This window comes from Zingiber officinale, chromosome 2B (genome assembly GCF_018446385.1).
Source record: "Zingiber officinale cultivar Zhangliang chromosome 2B, Zo_v1.1, whole genome shotgun sequence".
In the NCBI taxonomy this organism is placed as follows: Eukaryota; Viridiplantae; Streptophyta; class Magnoliopsida; order Zingiberales; family Zingiberaceae; genus Zingiber; species Zingiber officinale.
Window position 1 is genome coordinate 66,915,789 of NC_055989.1, and position 22,490 is coordinate 66,938,278.

Below are 22,490 nucleotides of genomic sequence, written 5' to 3' on the forward strand. Positions count from 1 at the left end.
TCGATCGAACGATCATCATATTAAAGGCGCATTAAGTGTGAATCTCGACGAACAAGAAAGTTCACTATTCGATCGATCGAGCAAAGGAATCGGTCAACCAAACCATTAAATGTAATTAATGTCCGAAGATTGAATCAACATCAGATCTCAGCGAAGAATGAAGGGAGCGGAATCGATTGACCAAACCCAAGGATCGATCGACCAAACGTTGACAATTCTTATAAAAGTGAAGCTCGAGGTCCAGACTGTACATCTGTTCTGTGTTTATTGCTGTGCAAAGCTCTTATTCGTACGACAAGTTTGCTACTCATCACCAAACAAGTTGTTGCTCAACTCAAGACGTACCAACCGAGTTCCATCCTATATCTAGTGTCGATATACTTTTAACTAGCTTGTTTTGTACTATATTTCAAGTAAGATAGTAGGTTGTTACTATCTTACACATTTCATTGTACGATCTGCTTCTCTCCGAGATTTTCAGAAAGAAGAGTTTTAATGGATTGTCCAACAGTACAATCAAGGATCACGAACCTTGGAATAGAAATCGACTTAGGCTTCGAACCAAGTAACCGTAACGAGTCTCTATTTTTCGCAACGTTACTTTATTTTAAAAAGAAAAGAAGTGTTTTTAAAAAAATGATATTCAACCCCCCATCGCACTCTTTCGATTGTATATTCCCTAACATGTAATTTTACACTATCAAATCAAAGGAGAAATTAGATGGCGTGTGAAAGACGTAGAGGTGTAGGAGATCACCTTTTCTTCTACCACAAGCAAGGGACTCCATGGATGCTCTGTTGGAACCGGTATCAATCATTCGCAAAATCTGATACCCTAAAGAAATGTAACAAATGAAATTAGTCATTCCAGATTAGTATATGGAAGCCAGAGATGCTTGTCAAATGTCAACAAACCTTATCAGCTGGATGAAATGATCAAGTATAAAGAAGGCAAACTCACTTCTGATTGTCTCCTTTAACCTAAAGATGGCAATGGTTGTGAATTCCAAAATAGATTTTGCACTTTTGGTTCTTCGGGTGGAGTGAAAAGCGAGTCCACATATATAACCATCATTAGTTGCTCCAGTTTCATCTCTCTAACCCAACCTAATTCACTAGAAAAAAAAAATCATTCATGAAGTAATTCAGACTTCCAGCCAAGTGGCGATAACTGAAAATAAAACAATAAGCAAAGGACAAGCAGAAACAAATAGTTTTGCATGTGTAATTCCATGACAAACCTTTTTATGTTACCAACAGGAGCATCGATGGTGAATGAAAAGGATAGTTGGCCAACTTAAAAAGAAACATCATCATAGCTTGCATCATATATTACAAAAAATCAATACCCAAGGAAGATTAATGGAGTGGATTTTATGGAAGAAGATTCCTACACTTTCTAAATTGGACGAGAGAGTCTAGAATATCAAAAACCTTTTCTCTTGGAATTCTTTACAGGAACTTGACTCCCAGAAAGTATACCAGCTAAAATATTCTTAACATTATCATTGTCACTTTCTATATCCAAATTTCTTATAATGGACCAATGAGTCTCAAAATTAGGAGAGTGTCCAGCCAATTGCATTTCATTCAGAAGCTCTGATGCTTTGTCTAGGTTGTCACTAAGACGGAAACTATTAAGAACGCAGTTGTACATGTTGTAAGTTGGAGGAAGACTGAATTGAAGCATACTTCTTAGTAAATTCCGTGCATCATCAGTCCTTCCGTTCTCACAAAGACCATTCACTAGAGCATAACGAGACTCTTCACTAGGCAGAATGTTCTTATGCAGCATTTCAACAAAGAAATCAAGTGCTTGGTCAAATGTTTTACAATGGCAAAATCTGAGAATTATTGAGTTATAACTTGTGTCACTTGGAACGTTGCCCTTTTTAAGCATCACATTCAGCAGTTCAACTGCTTTCTTTATTCTACCGTGCAAGCAAAAATGCAGAACCAAAGAATTGTAATCAATTTTCATGGGAATCAGACCCTTTTTATCTAATCTGTCCAAGAGAAGTTCAGCTTCAGAAAGGCTACCACATCTAAGAAGGGACCCAGCAAGTGCGTTCTGGACTACTGAACCATGCTTCCATTTATTATGTTCCATCACTTTGCTCAATTCTAATGCTTTTCCAAGTTTGCCATCCTTGCATAAATAACACACGACTATTCTCATGCTCCGATTGCTGGGCTTCCACCCCTTGTAAATCATTGTATTAAGTGCTTCAACTGATAGCTGACCTTCTCCACATTTATGAAAACCATGCACAAGAAAATCATAAGTATTTTTATCAGGACAAATGTCTTTGTCATCCATCTCGCTTAATAGTGTTTCAACAAAAGAACTCTTACCTGTTTGAAAGAGATAAAATATCAAAATGTTATACAAGCACAGTTGTAGAGATCTGTCTTTATGCAGGATCAGATCCTTGAGTCGGATAGCACAAGACATCAGACCATTCAAGAGCATCTGCCTTACAAGACTCCGGTATCCTAAAATAGATAGGTTACAATGTACTCTTACCATGATACCAAGTATACCACGTGCTTCCCGTAAATTATTTGACAAGCAATACATTCGTAAAAGTGCATTGAAAGCAGTATCATATGGAAATATTCCACCCAGAAGCATCTCTTGCAATTGAGATGAAGCAACATTCAGTTTTTTTGTTCTGCATAACTCACTCAGAAGAATGCTGTAAGTAACAATAGCACTGTCAGGCTTCTTGGTCAGCAAAGATTGCTTAAGAGCAAATCCTTCATCAATTCTGCCAAACTTAAGTAATACTCGTACAAAGTTCTGGTAAACATTTATAGAAAAGGCCATGTTCTTGCTATGTAATATGTCCAACATTCCTAGTGACTCAGAAAGATGCTTCTCCTTCAAGAAACCCATACCTAGATATTGATAGGCTGTGACATCCATGAGTATAGTTCTCTGAGAAAGTTCCTCCATCAACACACAACCAACACTTGTATAGCCTGTCATGCATAATTCCTTCAGAAGCCTGATAGATAAAAATGAAACCATTTCAGGATAGTTCTCAATTAACCTATCAAAAAGCTGTAGAACTTCTTCAATCAATCCCCACTTGCACAAAGAGTTGAAAAGAGGCTTAATGCTCTTGGATTCTGGTGACCACAAGCATTTTAGAATAAGGTTGCAGCATTCTTTGAGTCCATCAATGTCCCTTTCTTTGCATACTCCAACAATGAGCATCATAAAAGATTGACTCTCCACCATCACATCTCTGTTAAACATCCTCCTTAAAATAAACATTGCAGTGTCTACCATTCCATTTTTGCTGAGCATTTGCAGGAGCAAATTAAGAGTTTCACCATCAAGCTGTTCAAATAAGTCTGGCATATCACGAAGCAGACCAACAGCTTGTTTTAGGTGGTCTTGGCTAGCAGCAAGGCATCTTAATAAATTAGCATAGGTAGAATATGAAAGGTTCTGTCCCCATTGGATTAATTCATCTTTTACTCCAAGTGCGATCTGTAAATCAACATTGTCATTTTTCCGCATTAAACAATAATCAAAATCAGGAAATATAGAGTCATCAAGGATCCTTTCCAAGGAAGTTTCATAATCCTCTATATCAGTATCTAAATATAATCCATTGCCAAGACAGTCAAAGAATTCAGATCGAGAAATTCCAACATTATTATCTCGCTTTACTTTTACATCCAAGCGATCAAGTCCTAGAAACATTAAGGCCTTAGAGAGTGTATCATCTAGGGGATCCAGAGAAATCAAGCAGCGATTCTTCATATCGGAGAGGACCTCTTTAACTTTGTCAAATTTTCTAAATTTACAATAGCCAGCCAACAAAATTCTGAATGTCATATGATTTGGCATTATACCTCTTTCTAGCATGTCCTCAAAGATATCTTTAGCATGTCCATGCAATCCCTTCTTAAAGATCCCACTAATAAGGGCATTATAAATGTAGGTATTCGGTGCTAAACCTCTGGACAAGCATTCTGAGAGATAAACAAATCCATCCTTCAGTTTTCTGTTCCTACAACTATGATAAGCAAGGATACTAAAGGTAGTCGAATCTGGCTTGAAGCCAAAGTGTTCCATTCTTTGCACGAAGGACCATGATTGTTGTGCTCCCATACCTAAGCACAATGAAGAAATTATTTTGTTGCAAATATAAATTTCAGGAGCATGCCTCCACTCATCTAGAAAGGTTATCATATCTTCAAAATCCTTCTTTTTGCAGAATCCTAAAGCAACTGATGAAAGAGCGAAATTGCTCGCTGTGATACCCAAACTCCTCAGCTTCCTGAGCAAGGTTAAGGCCTCAAGGATTTTGTTGCTATTTGTCAGTCCATCAACAATGGTATTCAGGATGCAGTCTTCAGAATATGATGCTAAACCAACCTCAACCATATCCCAATACACTTTTGTAGCCAACTCAATTTTCTTATGTTTTGTAAAAAGGCTTAAAAGAGCTTGATAAGTGGATGGCGATGGTATTATACCCCTCTCTCTGACTTTGTCGAACAGAGCCAATGACTTCTCTGATTTTCCATATTCAGCATAGCCTTGAATTATGATGCTAAACAGTGGGACAGAGTTAAACCAAATCTCGTTTGATTCAGCTTCTAGAAGTAAGGATTCTGCATCTTCATATTTGTGAGCTCCCGTAAGAACCAAAACCATGGCTTCATAAGACCTGGGAAGGTGATTAAAACCTGGAGTCTGTCTCTCAGCCCATCTGAACAACTTCCACAAAAAATCAACCTGTCTCAAACTCAAATCGCCATCTCCAAAACCCAGAAGAATTTCAAGGAAATCTGCAGGTCTCAGTTCCGAAGCTCTCCAGAAACGGCGAGTTCTCTCAGGGGCCAGATCTCCATATACCTTGAGGATGTCTTGCAAAGACGATTCCTCCACAAAGGTGTCAGTTTTTTTCGCCCACAGGAAAGAACACCTAGAGAGAACAGATTTCCCGATACCGATATGCAATATCGGTCCCAATTCAACCTCACCACTGCCACTCCTAACACTGTTCGCCGCATTTGGGGATGGAATCGATCTAGGCTTTGAAGCACAACAAGTTGAGAAGGGGTACGAGAGCCAAACCTGGTGGCACTTCCTCGGTGGCCGACAACCATGAGATCTGAGACGATCATGTGAATGGAAGAACGCGGGAGAGCGAGGAAGAAGAAGAAGAGACGACTGCTCGAGTAAACGGCGGAGGAGAGATCGCGAGGGCTTTCCCCGCATCTTCCATGGTCCGTGATGAACATTCGCAGATTTTAACGTTGAACCAGTGACCCGGGCCACCGGTCCGGCCCGCATGGTGATCGAACCGCAGATGATGATGACAAAAAAGATGAATACGATCGTCTCTAGTGTCCCTGTCAATTCGTTCCAGGACTAACATGGAGGAGATAAATCACAGACAACTACTAATCTTTGAAATAATGACTAGTATATAAGGGAGATATTTATCTCGATTTTATCGAGATTCGAATATCATATCTCATGATGGCAACACTTCGTGTGTTAGTTTGGAACCGCATATGATTGACTTAGTGGGACCAACAATCACAAGTTTTGATTAATCACAAGGGAAAAATTCAAATTGGCCCGCTAATTTCTTAATTCTTACAACTTTATCCCCGACCGTTAACTTAATTGCCTTATTTAATTAGTAAATAAAATTAATGTAAGGTAAAATTACAACAATTTGAAAAGTTTAAGGTCAATAGGAAAATTTGCTTTACAATGTACGTATGATAAAACATGAAATATAGAGAAAACAACGTCAATTAACTTTATCTTAATATGTGTATTAAAAAAATATTATAATTGTAAATACAAAATATCATTTTCAATTAAAATATTTTTTTTATTATATTAAAATTTTAAGATAGAAATATATGAAATTAATCACACGGGTAAGGTGCAAAAAGGTATTTCCCACTTATCCAATAGATTCTTATTAATTTCTGATGGATGTATATCTTATTAGGTGTTATCTTTCTTGTAAAAAAAAGTAGTTATATTAGGATAAAATATTTTTTATAATTTATCTGGTTGTATCTTATAATGGAGTCTATGATATTGGATCGTTTAGGATCAACGATATCATTTTTTGCTCCAAAAAGCAAAGACATTTGCCCTACATGTATGACGTAATAGTTTAGACTAGGCGACCATGGGCCGAAGTACTCCTAGGTGGCCGAAGTACCCCTAGGTGGAAAAAACCTGTGAGTTTGACTTCACAAGCGAAGTACTGATTCGACATTGGGACATTCTTACAAGGACGACGAAGACTGTGAGGGTTAGTCACTAGTGACTTACTATAGTGCTTCCATGATTTACCTTTGATGGCCGATAGGGAATTTATGTGAAGTCAGATCCGTCGGCTACACAATTAGTAGGATTAGAAGAACTAGACACTTATATTATAAAAAGAAATACAAAACATTTGGGAAAAAAAAAACTTGGCTCGAATAGGCAACCAAGGTCATTCAGGAAGGATGAGCTGCTTCAAAATCTATTGATTATCTCTCAATTGGTTAGATAGTAGGTGTGATAATTTACTTCACGGTGCTATCTATGGTTCAAGTCCAAGATTCAGTTAGGAAAGGAATAGAACAAACGTCTACTTTTTTTGTATATATAGTTCATTTGATTGGAGGATATAGCTTGGTAGAGTTCCGCTTTTACAATTAAGTGGTTGCAATTATGGGTTAAATGTTTAATTGTTCAAACGATAATGATAATTACTATGGAATTACAACTAAGTGCTCAAGTTGATCATAAAATCATAGCTAAGCAATCGCTCAACTCTACAATTATGATTTGATGGTCTCATCCTTTACTCAATTGGCAGTCTGCGATAAGCTGATATCATAATTTATTTTCCTTCACATAATTTAGAGACGGACTATAAGGAGTGTTTGAAGTGAAAGTAATCATCTTTTGCTATAATGATTTGATAGTCAACTAATGGAGTAGAGATTATTTTTCGAATGACACATACCCTCGGAAAAAAACTTCTTCCACTTCCTAGCCATTTAATAATCAATTATAAGTTGATCTCTTGATTTATCTCCTTTTACATAACTAGAAGATGGACTGCGAAGGATATTTGTGTAGGAAATGGAGTAAGTGGGGACGTGGGAACATGTCTACATTCCCCACTACTCTTGATGGAAAAGACTATCATACCTCTAGGTCATCTTCCTTTATAAATAGTACGTCTAAGAATCATCAGGGGGTGCAACGTAGAGAGAGGAAGGAGAACATCTGAGGCGATGAGATTTGGTTCGTGGAATTGCGGAGGGCTTTCCGATCCTGTGATCACTCTTCCAACAACGAGTCTTGCCAACGTCAATTGCAGATATGTGGGAGATCGATGTAAACATTTACTCTTTATCTTGTTAATTTGTATCCATGCATTTAGAATAATCAACAATGGTATTAGAGCTGTGTTAATTCTAAATGCATGTACGATCTCCTGTTTAAAATCGATGCCCTCTTATTTGCTGCCACTCTGATTTATTTTGTTGCCTGCCGTCAACACGATGGCAAGACCATGTCCATGTCGCAATCTGCTTCAATTGCCGACACCATAGGCCTCAAGGAACACCCATAGAATTTGTCTCCGATTTTGACCGGTGACTATATTCATGGTCGCCTCCCGCAGAGGCCTTACGTCATTAGAGGACACTGGTGGCAATGATCCATGGTCGGCGACAACATTTATGTTGGGCGGCGACGTGCTCGAGATGACCTCTTGCAATTTCTGCACGGCGTTCGTCGTTGTGAGATTGGCTACAGAGGGGAGGCGATGTGCGGTCATCAACGTTCGTCGCTGTGAGGCAGTGTGCGGCGTGGGTTCGTGGTGGAGAAACGAGCGGCGGGAAAAAAAACGTGAACGGATAAGTTTCCACGTTCCATGCATGTAAATATTTAATTATTTGCAAAACAGTAGGTTTAATAAAAAATAATAATAATAATATTTTTTTGTCTTTGCATGTAAAGTTTTTTTTTTATATATAAAAGAAAAAGTAAAACGTGAGCATTTAGCTTCACGTGTACGAACAGAAAGGAAACTTTGTCCTTCTGTTAATTGGCCTAGTTCTAAGTAAAAAGAGTTTAAATTTGGGTTAATTAACTGGACTTCACTAAATATGATTAAATGACTAGATTTATTTTATTGGATTAAATTTGATTAAATGATTAAATTTATTCTAATTAATCAGACTTAAATCAATGGATACCGACTTGATCAAATAAATCTAAGTTTGATCAATAAGTCTGAAATTGATAGAAAAATGACTTAAGATTAAGCGGTAACAGAAAATAGGTGTAAAAATCTCTGTCCAATTAGATTAGTTCTAATTAAGGACAATGGACCGAGCTTAAGATCTGGATCCCTAATCAACCGATCCAATGGATCTGACCAATTAGATTAGTTCTAATTGTCGACTTAAACTCCTGAAAATTGAGAAGATTTATTTTTCTTGATTTATTATGTTGGTACTATGCCTGTATAAATTGAAGTAAGCCGGTTTTGTACTAGTTAGTCGATTTTGTACTGACTTATTTAATTTTAATTTTTCAGATGGCATAGACTATTACCACATTGACTCGTCGCGAAGTGCGACGAAATCAGCTCAGGGAGGATATTCAGGAGATAGAGTATAACTCTATTTATGGAGTCGACGGACACATTGGATGACTTGATGATCTATTTTGGAAACTTGAGCGAGAAGAGTTTCCAGTCCTGACAGCTATAGGATCTGGGCTTTGATACGTTCATTGCCAGAAAATCCTATGATGATAACAGACTATATTTGGGGGTGTCATCAAGGACGCATCACATATTCAGTATTATGTGAGGAATTGCTTCACCATATGACTGAAGAGGATCCGGAAGAGTTCGAAGAGGACCCGAAAATTATTAAGGAGGATGCAGAAGAGGATCCGATAGAGAATCTTGAAGCTGTCCTGCTTGAGATTACCCCAAATGAGTCCCGGCTGAAAGGGATAATATTAGCCACTGCACTAGTCTCTGTCCTAGTGGGAGTGGTAGTAGCCTATCTAGTTTACTAGAGTTCTGTTATTGTCATTTTTCATTATGTGTGAACAATTTTAGTCCATCTCATTCATGTCAGTCGGTTATATGTTAACAATATGCAACATAATTTTATATTAATGATATGTTCATTTATTTATGTTGTTTGTTTGATATGATGCATGATTAGTTTATAATATATTAAATAATTAGTTCATTTAATTAAAGAAATCATGATATATTAAATAATTAGTCCATTTAATTAAAAAATTCATGATATTATAAGTGATTAGTTCATTTGTTGGGATGTATGTAATAGAATTGATTAATATTGATTCGATTGGTCATACGAATGATAAGTAAAAACATGGTTGTCACTTGATTTTGTAAACCAACTCAAATTAATATTGAGTCAATCATAAATTGCATGCATATGTATTACACTAAATACTAAATAATGTGTTTATTTATGATAGATTATGGCAACCAAAAACATAATAGTTGAACTCAATAAGGGTGAAAATTTTAATGGAGATAACTATAAGATCTGACACCTCAGGATACAGTATGTACTTGAGGAACAAGAAGTTCTAGAGGCTGTAAATCAGGTTATGGAAGAACCTGTAGATAGTTCCACTACACAACACAGATGAGATCTTGATGTCTTTAAGGCATGGAAGAAAAAAGACTCCACTGCGAAGGGCATATTGATTAGTTCAATGGTAGATGATATAACTTTTGAGTATGAGTTGTATCTTTCAGCTCATGCAGTCTGGGTAGCCCTTAAAGAAAAAAAATACAGTGGAGTAAGTCTGAACAAGCTTCGACAGCTGATAATCAAGTTTGACAGCTATAAGAAGCGTCCGAATATATCAATACTTCAACACCTCAGGGAGATATCGAACATGATTCGGGAGCTTAAAACTGATGGTCATGAGTTGACCGATGAACAACAGGTTCAAGCAGTTATTCGTTCACTTCCAGATTCTTAGGAAACAATGAAGCAGACCCTAACTCACAGTGAGAGTATCAAGACTTTCACTGACATCTCACGCCATGTAGAATTGGAGGCGGAGAGAGTTGAATTCGCAAGGATTTCTGGATAAGCCTATGTGGTTACAGGTTTTGCTGGATCATCTGGATCCAAGAAAAAGAAATGATTCAAGAAAGGGAAGGAAAAGAAGAGGGAAATTGTTGTTGTGGGACAGGGCCCAATTAAGAAGATAGTAAAGAAGACTGGAAAGAAACCTAAAAACAAGTTGACTTGTTTTAATTGCGACAAGAAGGGTCACTTCGCTCAGAAGTACATTGAGCCGAAAAAGGTAAATTCCAGTATGTCTTCTTTTTCTGAGCATTTTGTTGCTAGCTCAGTGTTGTTAGCTGATTCTTATCCTTTGTGGATTATAGATTCGGGAGCAACTAACCATGTAGCTCGAGAGCGAGTTACATTTGTAGAGTACTGTCAGGTACCAGCTGGCAACATGTGGATCTATGTGGAAAACAATACAATAGTTGAAGTCAAAGGAGTTGGCACTTATAAACTCAACCTCCGTGGTGGTAGAGTTTTATTTCTACATGATGTCCTGTATGCTCCTGAAATTCGACGAAATCTTGTTTTCGTTACGTGTCTTCTTGATTTAGGGTATTGTATTAATTTTTACAGTCGATGTGTTGAACTTAAGATTGACTCAGTGTCAATCGGATATGATTTTTTAACAAATGATTTTATGATTTTTGATATAGAACCAGATGTCAATTATGCTATTGATGGTTATTTTTCAAACATTACTCTAACTAGTGATGCAGATATAACTAATGAGGTTTGACATGCTAGATTAGGACATATAGGACAAGAACGTATGAATCGGTTGGCTAGAGAGGGTCTATTGGGCACTCGGGCTAAGATTCAATTGTCTATATGTGAGCATTGTCTTGCTGGAAAAGCAACTAGGAAACCATTTGGTAAGACTATTAGATCTGAATCAGCATTGCAGTTAATTCATTCGGATATTCCTTGTCCAATGAATGTGATGGCTAGATATGGAGCTTCCTATTTCATTACATTTATTGATGATTTCTCTAGGTTCGGTCATGTGTATTTGATTTCTCATAAATCTGAAGCATTGAATTGCTTCATTCATTATATGAACGAAGTTGGGAATCAAACGGAACGTAAAGTTAAGACTTTACGCACTGACTGTGGAGGGGAGTATTTGTCTGATATGTTCAAGACAATATGTGATGATAGAGAGATTATTAGGCAATTGACAATCCCTGAAACTCCATAGCAAAATGGGGTTGCTGAAAGAAGAAATAGGACTCTTCTTAAAATGGTTAGGTCTATGATAGCGCAAGCTAATTTGCCAATCTCCTATTGGGGAGATGCATTATTAACTACAGCCTATATACTTAACAAAGTACCTTCAAAGTCAGTTTCATCTACCCCATATAAACGTTGGACAGGCAGAAAACCAGATTTAAGTAATCTGAGACTCTGGGGGTTAGCTGTTTATGTTCATGATAGTTCTCACAAGTATGGAAAACTAGGGTCTAAGGGTAAGAAATGTATCTTTATAAGATATCATGAGACCTCCAAAGATTATGTTTTCATAGGTGAGCAACTAGATGGAACCATCTCCGAAATAGACTCGAGAGATGCGACTTTTCTTGAAACAGAATTCCCAATCAGAGGTGATGTTGATAAAAATGTTCCTCTATTTGAAGAGGATGAGATATTATCAACAAGAGAGGTGTCAAAAGGGATGCATGAGTCTAGTCAACCGAGTGGGAGTGATATGCCGAGTCATGAGTTGACTTCTCAATAGCCCAACTTACGGCGAAGTGTTCGTAAGATTAAACCTAAGAAGAGGTTTGATATTGAGAATGAGGCATTGATTACACTTCCAATTGACGACGACGAACCTCAATCCATTGAGGAAGCATTGGGATGTAGAGTTAGAGAAAAATGGAAAGCTACAATGGTTGAAGAGATGGAGTCCATGATTCAGAATCATGTTTGGGACTTAGTCGATCTTCCTCCGGACCGAAGGGCTATTGGGAATAAGTGGATTCTCAAAATAAAGAGGAAAGCTGATGGATCGATTAACAGATACAAAGCTCGTTTAGTTGCAAAAGGATATACCTAAATGAAGGGTATTGACTTTGAAGAGATATTTTCTCCCGTAGTGAAATTTGTGTCAATATGAGTTATTTTAGCCTTTATGGCACATTATGACTTGGAATTACATCAAATGGATATAAAAACCGCTTTCCTTAACGGTGATCTTGACGAAGAAATCTATATGGTTTAGCCAGAAGGTTTCATTGATGAAGGTCAAGAGCAGAAAGTATATAGACTTAGAAAGTCTATATATGGGCTAAAGCAAGCATCAAGACAATGGAACATAAGATTTAACGAAGTCGTTTTATCTTATGGTTTCGAGATGATCAATGAGGATCATTGTGTTTTCTTGAAAAGGGAAAAAGGAAAGTATGTCATTTTATCATTAGATATTGATGATATACTGATAGTTGGAAATGACATAGAATATGTGAATGAAGTCAAGCAGTGGTTATCATCCCAATTTGATACAACAGATATGGGAGAAGTTGAATACATCTTAGGAGTGAAGATTATAAGAGATCGTCCTAAAAGACTTTTGGGCCTGTCACAAGAGTCTTATATAAATAAGATGTTACATCATTTCAACATGTCAAATTGCAACGTAGAACATACACCTATTGTGAAAGATATTGTTTTGAGCAAAAATATGTGTCCTAAAACTTCAGAGGAAATAGCTAAGACGATAAAAAATCATATGGTAGTGATATTGGTAGTTTGATGTACGCTATGTTGTGTACACGTCCCGATATCAGCTATGTTGTGGGCTTGGTCAGTCGCTTCCAGTTAAACTCAGGACCGAGACACTGGAAGGCGGTAAAAAGGATATTTAGATATCTGAAGGCGCCAACAGATTATTGTCTCTGTTTTCAAGGATCATATATGAGTCTGAAAGGTTATTCAGATGCAAATTGGGTTGGGGACCTGGATGATAGAAAATCTACATTAGGCTATGTATTTTTGCTGAATGGTGGCGTCATCTCCTGGAACAACAAAAAACAACCTTGTGTAGCTTTGTCGACTATGGAAGTTGAATATGTGGCATGTTCAGCGGTTGTGCAAGAAGTAGTATGGTTGAAAAGGTTCCTAAAGCATCTGAAAATTACTAAGGATAGTGGGAGTCCAGTAACTGTTTACTGTGACAGTCAAGCTGCAATAGCTTTTTCCAAGGATCCCAAATATCATAGCAAAGGCAAGCATATAGAAATTAAATATAATTTTGTGAGGGATATTGTGGCTAAAAGAAAAGTAATTCTTGAGTATGTCCCTACACATGCTATGCTTGCAGATCATTTTACTAAGACAATGACTAAAGAGTCATTTAAATAACATATAAAGTCTTTGGGACTTCGTAGAATGTAACAATATTGAAATAACAATCAGACTTTATGATTTGATTGTGTCATCTGCCATAATTTATTCAGTATATATGTTGTATTTGTTACATTCATATAAGATATTGGTGAGCATGTTGGCAGGTGGAGATTGGTCCACTCACATGGACAATTATCTCTGTTTGTTAAGTACAAATAGGGGTAAGACCGTTACTTATGAAATAGCTTATGTAGCTTAAATTAGAGACAAACCCATAAGTTGAGGTCGTCTTGATAATTGTGTCAAGATGAGATCATTTATGTGTTAATAATGATCAAAGTAAATGAACCCACCATTTACTGAACCTGTTAAAGGTCATGCACCATCACCCATAGAATCATGAAAGAGCTCTTAGTATGCCCCCGCGGGCTGGATCAACCGGTTAAGGCGTGGCATCCTTGCACAATGAGTCGTAGGGTCGAAGGTCCACGGACGCGCACTGGATGAATAATCTGGGCCGGCTGTGTTAAATTCCGGAGACACCACGCTTTACCCGGGCCAGCATTCACCGCTGATTTACCTCCTCCTAGGATCCCTGTGGGGCCAGGCCTAGGGGGCCGCTGGGTGGCGGGACCCGCCTTTTTGCACAATGAAAGAGCTCTCAGTAGGGGGGCCGCTAAGGTAGCGGATCTACCTTTGTGAAAGAGCTCTAAGTCCGACTAGCGGTAAAAACATGTCAAATCCGTTTATGGCTGGGGCTTTGCCAAAAAGCCCAAGAGGGTGAATAGGTCCACCAGAAAGGCCTATCTAGTCCGCAGCAAACGACTCGCGGTAAGGACAACATCAAATCCATTTATGGCTGGGGCTTTGCCAAAAAAACCCAAGAGGGTGCATAGGTCCACCATAAAGACCTATCTAGCCCGCATCAAACGGCTCGCGGTAGAGGCGCGTCAAATCTGTTAATAGCTGGTCACTTGCTCAAAGTGACTTCATGGGGTCTTGGCCATGACACAGGAGGAGATGGATTGAGATAGCTTGGAGTCCTAGGAGACATACGGACACACGGGAGATTGAGAGACAAAGAGGAGGTGACGGGCACCAGATGCCAGGAGACACAGGACGTAGCATAGGCAGTGATGATGTGGACACATGAGCAGCTGGACAGGGATAGCAGGCAGTGCTGGATGATAATCATCATCCTGCTGTCAACAGAATTGCCTCAGAGAATGCCCATATGGCAATCGGCAGCAGATCTCGAGCTTCCAACTAATCCACCGGATGATCTCAGCCTCAGAGAACGCCCATATGGCTCACACCCGAGTGGAATTCACAAGGCACAAGGAAACAGCGCCGGAATCTGAAGATGCGCAAACTCCAATCAATTGATCAGACCGATTCCGGAGTTGCTGATGGAATGGAGAACGCAAGTGTGATCGGAACCTCAGAGAACGCCCATACAGCTCCGGTGATGATGGAAATCGCGGATCGGAGAACGCCCCTGCATCCGGATTGTGAAATGGACAGAAACCAACTGCGCGGTCTGGAGAACGCCCCTGCCGCTTCTGTGACCTCGGTCGATGATCGCCGTCAGCTCATAGATCGTCGCCGGTGAAAAAGGCTAGCTCACGGATCTGGAATGAGGGAATGGGAGCGCCGGCCGTCGCACGAAGAAGACGACACTGTAGCAAGAAATCGTGAAGCCGAGCCCATCTTCTGCACTGTAGCTTCTCAGATTTAAATCAGATCTGGATCTGATCGGACGGCTGAGATGATTCCGTGCTAAATCAACGGTGAAAAGTCATCCAAAATATGATATGAAGGTACTGATGTTGATCTAGGGTCTGGATCTACTCTCCTGTAGGTCGGATCAATCAGATCATCACTGGATGGTCCAGATCCGACCAGTCTTCAATGAACGGTCCAGATTAATCCGGCTGGATCAATGGCTGGATGAACTCAGATCTGGATCAAAACTTCTGGATCTTCATAAATAGCTCAGATCTGCTCCCCATTAAGTTGGATCGTCCATATCTTCAACGGATGGCTCAGATCTGCTCAATCTTGGATGAACGGCCTATAATGCTCCAAGGCTTGATCGACTTGATTAGCCCTTGATTTGAGCCCAAATGCAGCCTGATCTGATCGGGTCCATGACCCTTTTGATGCCTACAAAATAAGGATCAAATATTAGCATCAAATTAAGTCATAATAACATAATTTGTAATTTAGTCCAAAATTGATACAATGTATAAAAATGTAATGTAAATATGGGTTCTATATATGAAAACTACATCAAACCATGATTATATGAATGAGAATAGTATAGTAAAATCATGGTTATCAAATACCCCCACACTTACTCTTGAATGTCCCGTGAAAGTAAAGAAAACTAAAAATCATCTCCATAGAAAATTCCCTAGCAATACCTAAAAGATAGTAAAAAGAATTTAACTAAGGTCATCTTAAAGATCACAAACAATCATGAATACATTCCAAACAATAATCAGTAGGTATGATGGTTTCAATCCAATTGAAAAATTAAGCAAGTTGCAATCTCACAAAGTATTCACCTATTCTAGCCCTCACACTCAAAAATACAATTAGTGGAGTTCACTCAATGTCACTCACAACATTTCACTACCATAAGCTTGCTTATTTTCTATTTCTCCACCACTATAAACATAGCATACATGAATCAAAAGGATTTTATCAACAAGAATTGAAATGGAAGCAAAAAGAACAATGAAAGTGAATGAAAATGGCAAAAGAAAAGTATTTAATGAAGAAAATGAAAAGATAAGAGTATTGGAGGAATATATACTTGATGAGTTGACCATTTTGATGTGTAAAAAGATGAATACTATTTGTCGTTACCAATTCAAAGTATCAAGCTAACCTCTCCTTCAATTTGATGGCAAACAAAGAATCTTGATACTCTCTTGATGTGCCAAAACAAAAATTTTCTCACTATTTTTACTGTTTTCCCACTTCAATTCTATCACTTCAAAGCTAAAACCATCTCACAACGATTAATCAATAAGAATCCCCTCCCCCACACTTAAAATTTGGCCATCTCGGACAATACAAAACCTGCTGTAGGGATTCCAAGAAAATCTTACTCAAATCTTACTCTAGAGAATTCATTCCAGCAGCTACCTTCCATTCTCTGTATCTTACAGCTGAATTCTAGGTAACTTCTCAAGGATTGATCTTTAATCATAAAAGGATTGATCTTTTATACTGAATGGTAATGATGGCTTCATTACTGTCAAAATCAGAATTCAGCTTCTCAAGGTAATAACCAGATTCAAGAAATTCAGTAGTAAAGGTTATGACTTCAGAGATTTGCAACTTCCTGATCAGCATTAACTTCAGCAATTGATACAAAACCGTTCTGAATTCATTAGCTGTATATGCATCAAAACGAAATCAAGCTTCAATAAATCAGCTTCCTGTGGTTTCGAAATTGCAGAAATCAGAATCACTGAGATTTATGAGAGATTGCACTGAATCTGCCCTTAATGAATTCTGTTTTCCGAACCTTAATTTCATATTCTTCTTCCTGATCAGAAAATGGATTGAAAGGTTAGCACCATTGCATAACTGCACTATATCAAATTCTGAAATCAAATTTAATAAGCTATTTTGTGCACAATTTCTAATTGATGTAGAAGTAAGTGAACTCCTCAATCTAGCTTTTACAGTATCAGGAATTTCAGAATCTCTGAATTCCACTTTTCTGATCACCAACAGCAGCCTAAAAGAAGATTCAATGTTCATCACAGATTTTAGCTACTCATTATCAACAGCATCAATTAGCTTCCAAGAATTTAGAAATTGGCCAAACAGCATCCCTTGAATTACAACCTGCTGAGGACAAATATTTCCAGCAACATCTGAAATCAACAACTTAGAGAAATTTCTACTCCACACCAACTGAGAATGATGTGCTTCCAACAAATGCAGAAACAGTTTTGCTCTAGCATAATAATGGAGAACAACCATTATTCCTTTGTATACACAGCTCCTTAGAATTACTGAACTCCTTGGATTTAGATTCAGTTTCTGGAAATTTCAGAAACTAAACACTCAGTTTCAGCTTCAGAAATAGCAGGACACTTTCCAGGTTTAGTATCAGAATTTTGATATCTAGCAGCTTCAAAGTTTTGCACACTATAAGCTAAGTTAATTCTTCAAATCCAGAAATGATCTTCCTGGTAAATGAGTGTTCTACTATTTCAACAACATGTGTCAGAAAGCTGCACAAACCTTCAATAGCCCAACCTCCTATTACAATTGGCATAAAACACTATCAGTTGATACATATTTTTCCACAACTCATTGATTGATTTTTGCACCTGACACAATGAATATCAGTTTGTTGCTTATTTTGTCCAACTTCTGATCTGCCCTAACAGCCCCATTTTGAAAATATGCTTCCCAAATCTGCATATCAGCTAACTCAGGTTCCAGAACTTCAAGCACTCTGATTTTCTCTTAAATCCGCAATCTGCAGCTTAGTATTTAGTTCCAGACATGGAATTCTGATGTAACTTCAACCCAATTCAGTAAAACTTCAGTTGGAAAAGAGAATCATTTAACACTCAATTGACAGGCACTTAGTTCCATAACGATGCTGATAAAAAATAGCATAAAGAATTGGCACAAAACTTGTATCGTGTCATTATTCCAGATTTTAATTCTACAGCTTGCACAGAATTTCAACAATTCGAATCCAAGCTATTAATGGTCAGAGATCACAATTCAACTGAGCACACAGCATGTTGTAGTTGATACATTCATTTACAGCTTCTAATGGCTTAATTCAAATCCTTGAATCCCATTGATTTCTATATTTTTTTTCTTCTGGAAAATTAGAGAAATCAGCTTCAATTGTAAGGCCACAACTACTACAGATTCGGTAAATTGAATTTGGACATTGTTTGTGCCAATTCCAATTTTTAGGCTGAATCTCGTTTTCCAGCTGCTACCTTAATTTCAAAAGTCTCAATTCAGACTTCAAGTTTCTGCAATTGACAGATTTTGAATCAAACTCCATAATTGACATCAGCATTTCATTAACTATCAATATCACCTTTGACTGCTGAAAAACATGATTTACAGACACATACAGCAGCAACCATTATCTCAGAACCTTAGAACTCAAAACTCAACTTCTACAAATTTCTGCAAATACTGGTTTAAAACCAATTGAAGCCAGTTCTGAATTCTGTAACTCTAGTTTCAATTTCAGATTTCTGAATTCCTGCACATCAAACATTTCATTTCTGCACATCAACTTCCATATTATAGTAGCACTGTCCAGAATTAAGCAACAGTAGAATAGTTGCAGAACTTCAAATGTTCAGATCCAGTCTTGTTCAACATCCAAATTCCAGAAATTAAACTCCATTCTTACTCTTCTACTTTGAATTTCAGAACCCCATCAACTTCAGCTGTAAAAGCTCTAGGATAAAAACGATCTCATTTTCTAATTATTCTTGACCACAGTTTCTTGATTTTTTTTTCCTGATATTCTTCATCATGAGTTGAAACAAACCAAGCTTCCTTTAGAATTTCAGAGATGCAAGAACCTATTACTGGAGATTATATTCCAATTGTCTTTGGTCAGTAGCAGCATACAGTTTCAGATCTGATGTTCACAGAACAAAAAGTCAAATTACAGCAGCTACATTATTCAGATTCAAGTTGAGAACTTGATAAATCATAGACTTCAAATCCAAAACTCTGATTTCCCAAATAATCCCTTCCTTCTTCAATATAGAATTTCAAGCTAGAATGCATACCAACTTCTGAATTCTGGAATTGCTACACATAAAATGCAATAGCCACAGAAATTGGCACCAGCAAGCTACACATATTCACTGTAATGTGCCTATCAATTTAGTAAACAATTAACCTTACTTAGTTCCAAATTCCAATAGACCAGTGCCTTGCCAATTGACAGAATTTCAGTGGAAACACAATACATCCTAAATTGATTTCACCATTTCAGAATTTCCAGCCAATTAGTAGTAAGAAACTTCCATAAACCTCAAGCATAAGCAATCGTCCCCCACACTTAAACCTTAATCCATCTTGTTGATCAAACTCATCAAAAATTCAACCAACACTCCCAATAGAATGAAGGCAAAGAAAAGTTATCAAGAGCTTGATGAGAATGTTTCTAGAAAATTATGGAGAAAGAAATTGAAAGTTATGATTGCACAAGAATGACAAAATCCTTCATTACCACGCATACATATGCTATTGTGACTTTGAAAAGAAGCAAAGCAAGTTCTAGAGTTTAATTTGCTATGAGTGCATGCCACACAAGAATATAATAGTGTTTAGGCTTAAAGTGGTCCTCTCTAGGTATTATTCATGCAAACAAGCTCAATCAATCAAATTGGACTCCACTACCATTTTAACCAATATCATGTAAGAAAAACATCCAATCATGTCACATGATCTAAATTGATGATCAAATTTAAGAAGTTTTTACCATCTTAAAAATATTACTAGAAAATTTCATGGAGGATTTATTCAAAATAAAATGCTATGTATTAAACAAAATGCAAAATATGGAAATAAAATGCAATTGCTAAGTATAAAACTAGAGGAACGTATAAAGCAAGAATTTATTAACTAAGCATGAATTAAAATGCAAAAGAAAGTGAAATTAGAACCAACTCCCTTAGATTCCGGTGGTCGAAGAAGATTAAGAAAAAGAAGCCACCCCTGTAGTGGAGTATCCTTGGTTGTAGTCAAATCCTTTTTATTGATCATTTTTCCATTGCACATTCTTTCTGGAGGACGGAGGCGGTTCAGTTCAAGCATCCACTCCGGGAGCTTGTATTCTCCTACAACATCATTAAAAGACAACACCTCCCACACACATGTGGGGTAAGAAAATAGGAGAATATTAGTGTGGGTAGAAAATTTAGCAAGGAATGAATCACAACTAATGAAATCAACAAATGATACCTCTATTGAATTTTCTGATGAATCACAAAAAATACTCACCTTTTCATGTTGAAAGGTACCTAGAGTGGTGATTGTTACCTCTTCTTCATCAAGTAATTGCTCAAACTCTGGTTCTGATGATGATTCATCCTCATGTAGTGATTCTTGGTTACTTGGCTCCATGGCACAAGTCCCTACACTTACATCTTCAATTCTTGGTGATTCTTGAGGTAATGCTTCTAGTAAGCATTCCCCTACACTTAAATCATCTTCAAAAACATGTTCAGAACCTGAATCACTAACAACATCTTCAAAAATAAAATCGTTAGGATCAGAAATTTGCATAATTACATCATTATTACAAAAAATACTAGAAAAATTATGCGAATCAATGGAAGTAGGGTCAGGCCTGACAGAATCGCTACTTTCCATCTCTCCACTGGAATTTCGTGCTTGCAGTTGATTTATTGATGATGCAATCTGATCTAACTGAATCTGTATATTCTGTATCCTTAAAAACTGTTGCTCTTGATACTCACTCGTCTGTTGCATAATCTCCTTGAGTTTCCATGTTGTCTCATCCATCTGAGGATTGTTTTGTTGAAAAGAATATGGTTCAAATGATGTTGAAACTTCTTGAAATCCATATGAACTCTGGTAAGCTGGATATGGCTCAATGAATGGTCCTTGTGCACTTTCATACCTGAAACATGAATTGTCCACCCAATTAGCATTAAAACCATTTGAAAATGACTCATACATATTTTGTTGATCCATGCTTGGGTAAATTTGATACTCAGGTTGAAAATGATAACTCTCCATTCCACCTCCAAAATTCTGAAAATATGGATCCATGCTAAAGAAATCTCCTGTTCTTACATATCACACTAACAAACAATGTTAGAAGACTCAAGAGCATAAAGTTTCAATCTCATGAAAACATAAACAGTAAAGGCACTTAAAAATTCAAGAACAAATCAACATGAAAATACAAAAAGAATAAGAAATCAAATCAACCAAGAAAAATGCTAACCAATTAAAATCACACAATGATCAATCTAAAATTAACACACATTGCTAGTTAGTTCTCCGGCAACGACGCCAAAATTTAGTGTCGGCCTTTTTGCATGTCACTTGGCACATCAAATTAATTAAAATTGAAACTCATTTAACATAAAGATAAGCGTTGTAGCAACGAGTCCCAAGTCGTATTTTTTTCCAAGGGCAACTAGTAAGTGTGTGAAAATCCTAGAATTGTTTCAACTCAAAATCTTGCATTATCATGGTCCAGAATAGAATCAAGGTAAGAATATTCTTAACTAGACATGCTCTATTAGATCTCATCACGTTAATATCAGTAAAATTTAGCTCCCAAAGCATCATCAAATCAAATAATTCAATTCCCGAACTCCAAACCAAGTAAATTCAAAACTCAAGTCACATTTACATAAATCAAACTACCACCAATTCTCATTAACAATCACCTCAACAAACAAGCTCAAGAATTCAGTCACAATAAAATTTAATAGAGGTAGCAATCTAAACATCAAATTAAACATTCCAACACTTAAACAAAATTATAGAAACAAAGATTGAATTGCTAACTAAATCTTAAAACTCTACAAACTGTTAGTATCAGAATTGCAAAACTAATCAGAATTAGGTCTAAGGGTGGGGTTTGTAAGCAAGAAATCACAAACAGAATTGCATAAGGAAACATGAAACAAAATAGAAATTGCAAAGAAATGTAATCGGATCACAAGATCTGAGCATGCTCATGGACAATTCAAAGATTAAGAAATAAAGAAAACTAAACCCTAAAGCATTCCACATCCAAATCCTTACTGCAAAACCTTCATCATCCTGCTCTCAACAGAATTGCCTCAGAGAACGCCCATATGGCAATCGGCAGCAGATCTCGAGCTTCCAACTAATCCACTGGATGATCTCAGCCTCAGAGAACGCCCATATGGCTCACACCCGAGTGGAATTCACAAGGCACAAGGAAACAGTGCCGGAATCTGAAGATGCGCAAA

General features: G+C 37.3%; 1 protein-coding gene across 6 annotated transcripts; it reads right to left on the reverse strand.

The window, feature by feature from the left end:
- Positions 1 to 755: 755 nt before the first annotated feature.
- LOC122045767 (pentatricopeptide repeat-containing protein At5g15280, mitochondrial-like) lies at positions 756 to 5,256 on the reverse strand. 6 transcript variants are annotated; one of them, XM_042606135.1, is made up of 4 exons: positions 2,356 to 5,256; positions 1,242 to 2,244; positions 962 to 1,115; positions 759 to 835 (listed from the first exon to the last, which is right to left on the reverse strand). In XM_042606135.1, the coding sequence occupies exons 1-2, from the start codon at positions 5,243 to 5,245 to the stop codon at positions 1,427 to 1,429; spliced, it is 3,708 nt and encodes a 1,235-aa protein (XP_042462069.1). In that variant the 5' UTR covers positions 5,246 to 5,256; the 3' UTR covers positions 759 to 835; positions 962 to 1,115; positions 1,242 to 1,426. The 6 variants fall into 6 exon arrangements, with proteins under 6 accessions (XP_042462065.1, XP_042462064.1, XP_042462069.1 ...); XM_042606134.1 differs by having other exon boundaries at positions 916 to 1,115; XM_042606132.1 differs by having other exon boundaries at positions 916 to 1,115; positions 1,242 to 2,247.
- Between the last annotated feature and the right edge of the window lie 17,234 nt (positions 5,257 to 22,490).

Excerpts from the sequence above, each read along its gene's own strand:
- LOC122045767 (XM_042606131.1), bottom strand. The coding sequence starts at position 5,245 with ATGCGGGGAAAGCCCTCGCGATCTCTCCTCCGCCGTTTACTCGAGCAG.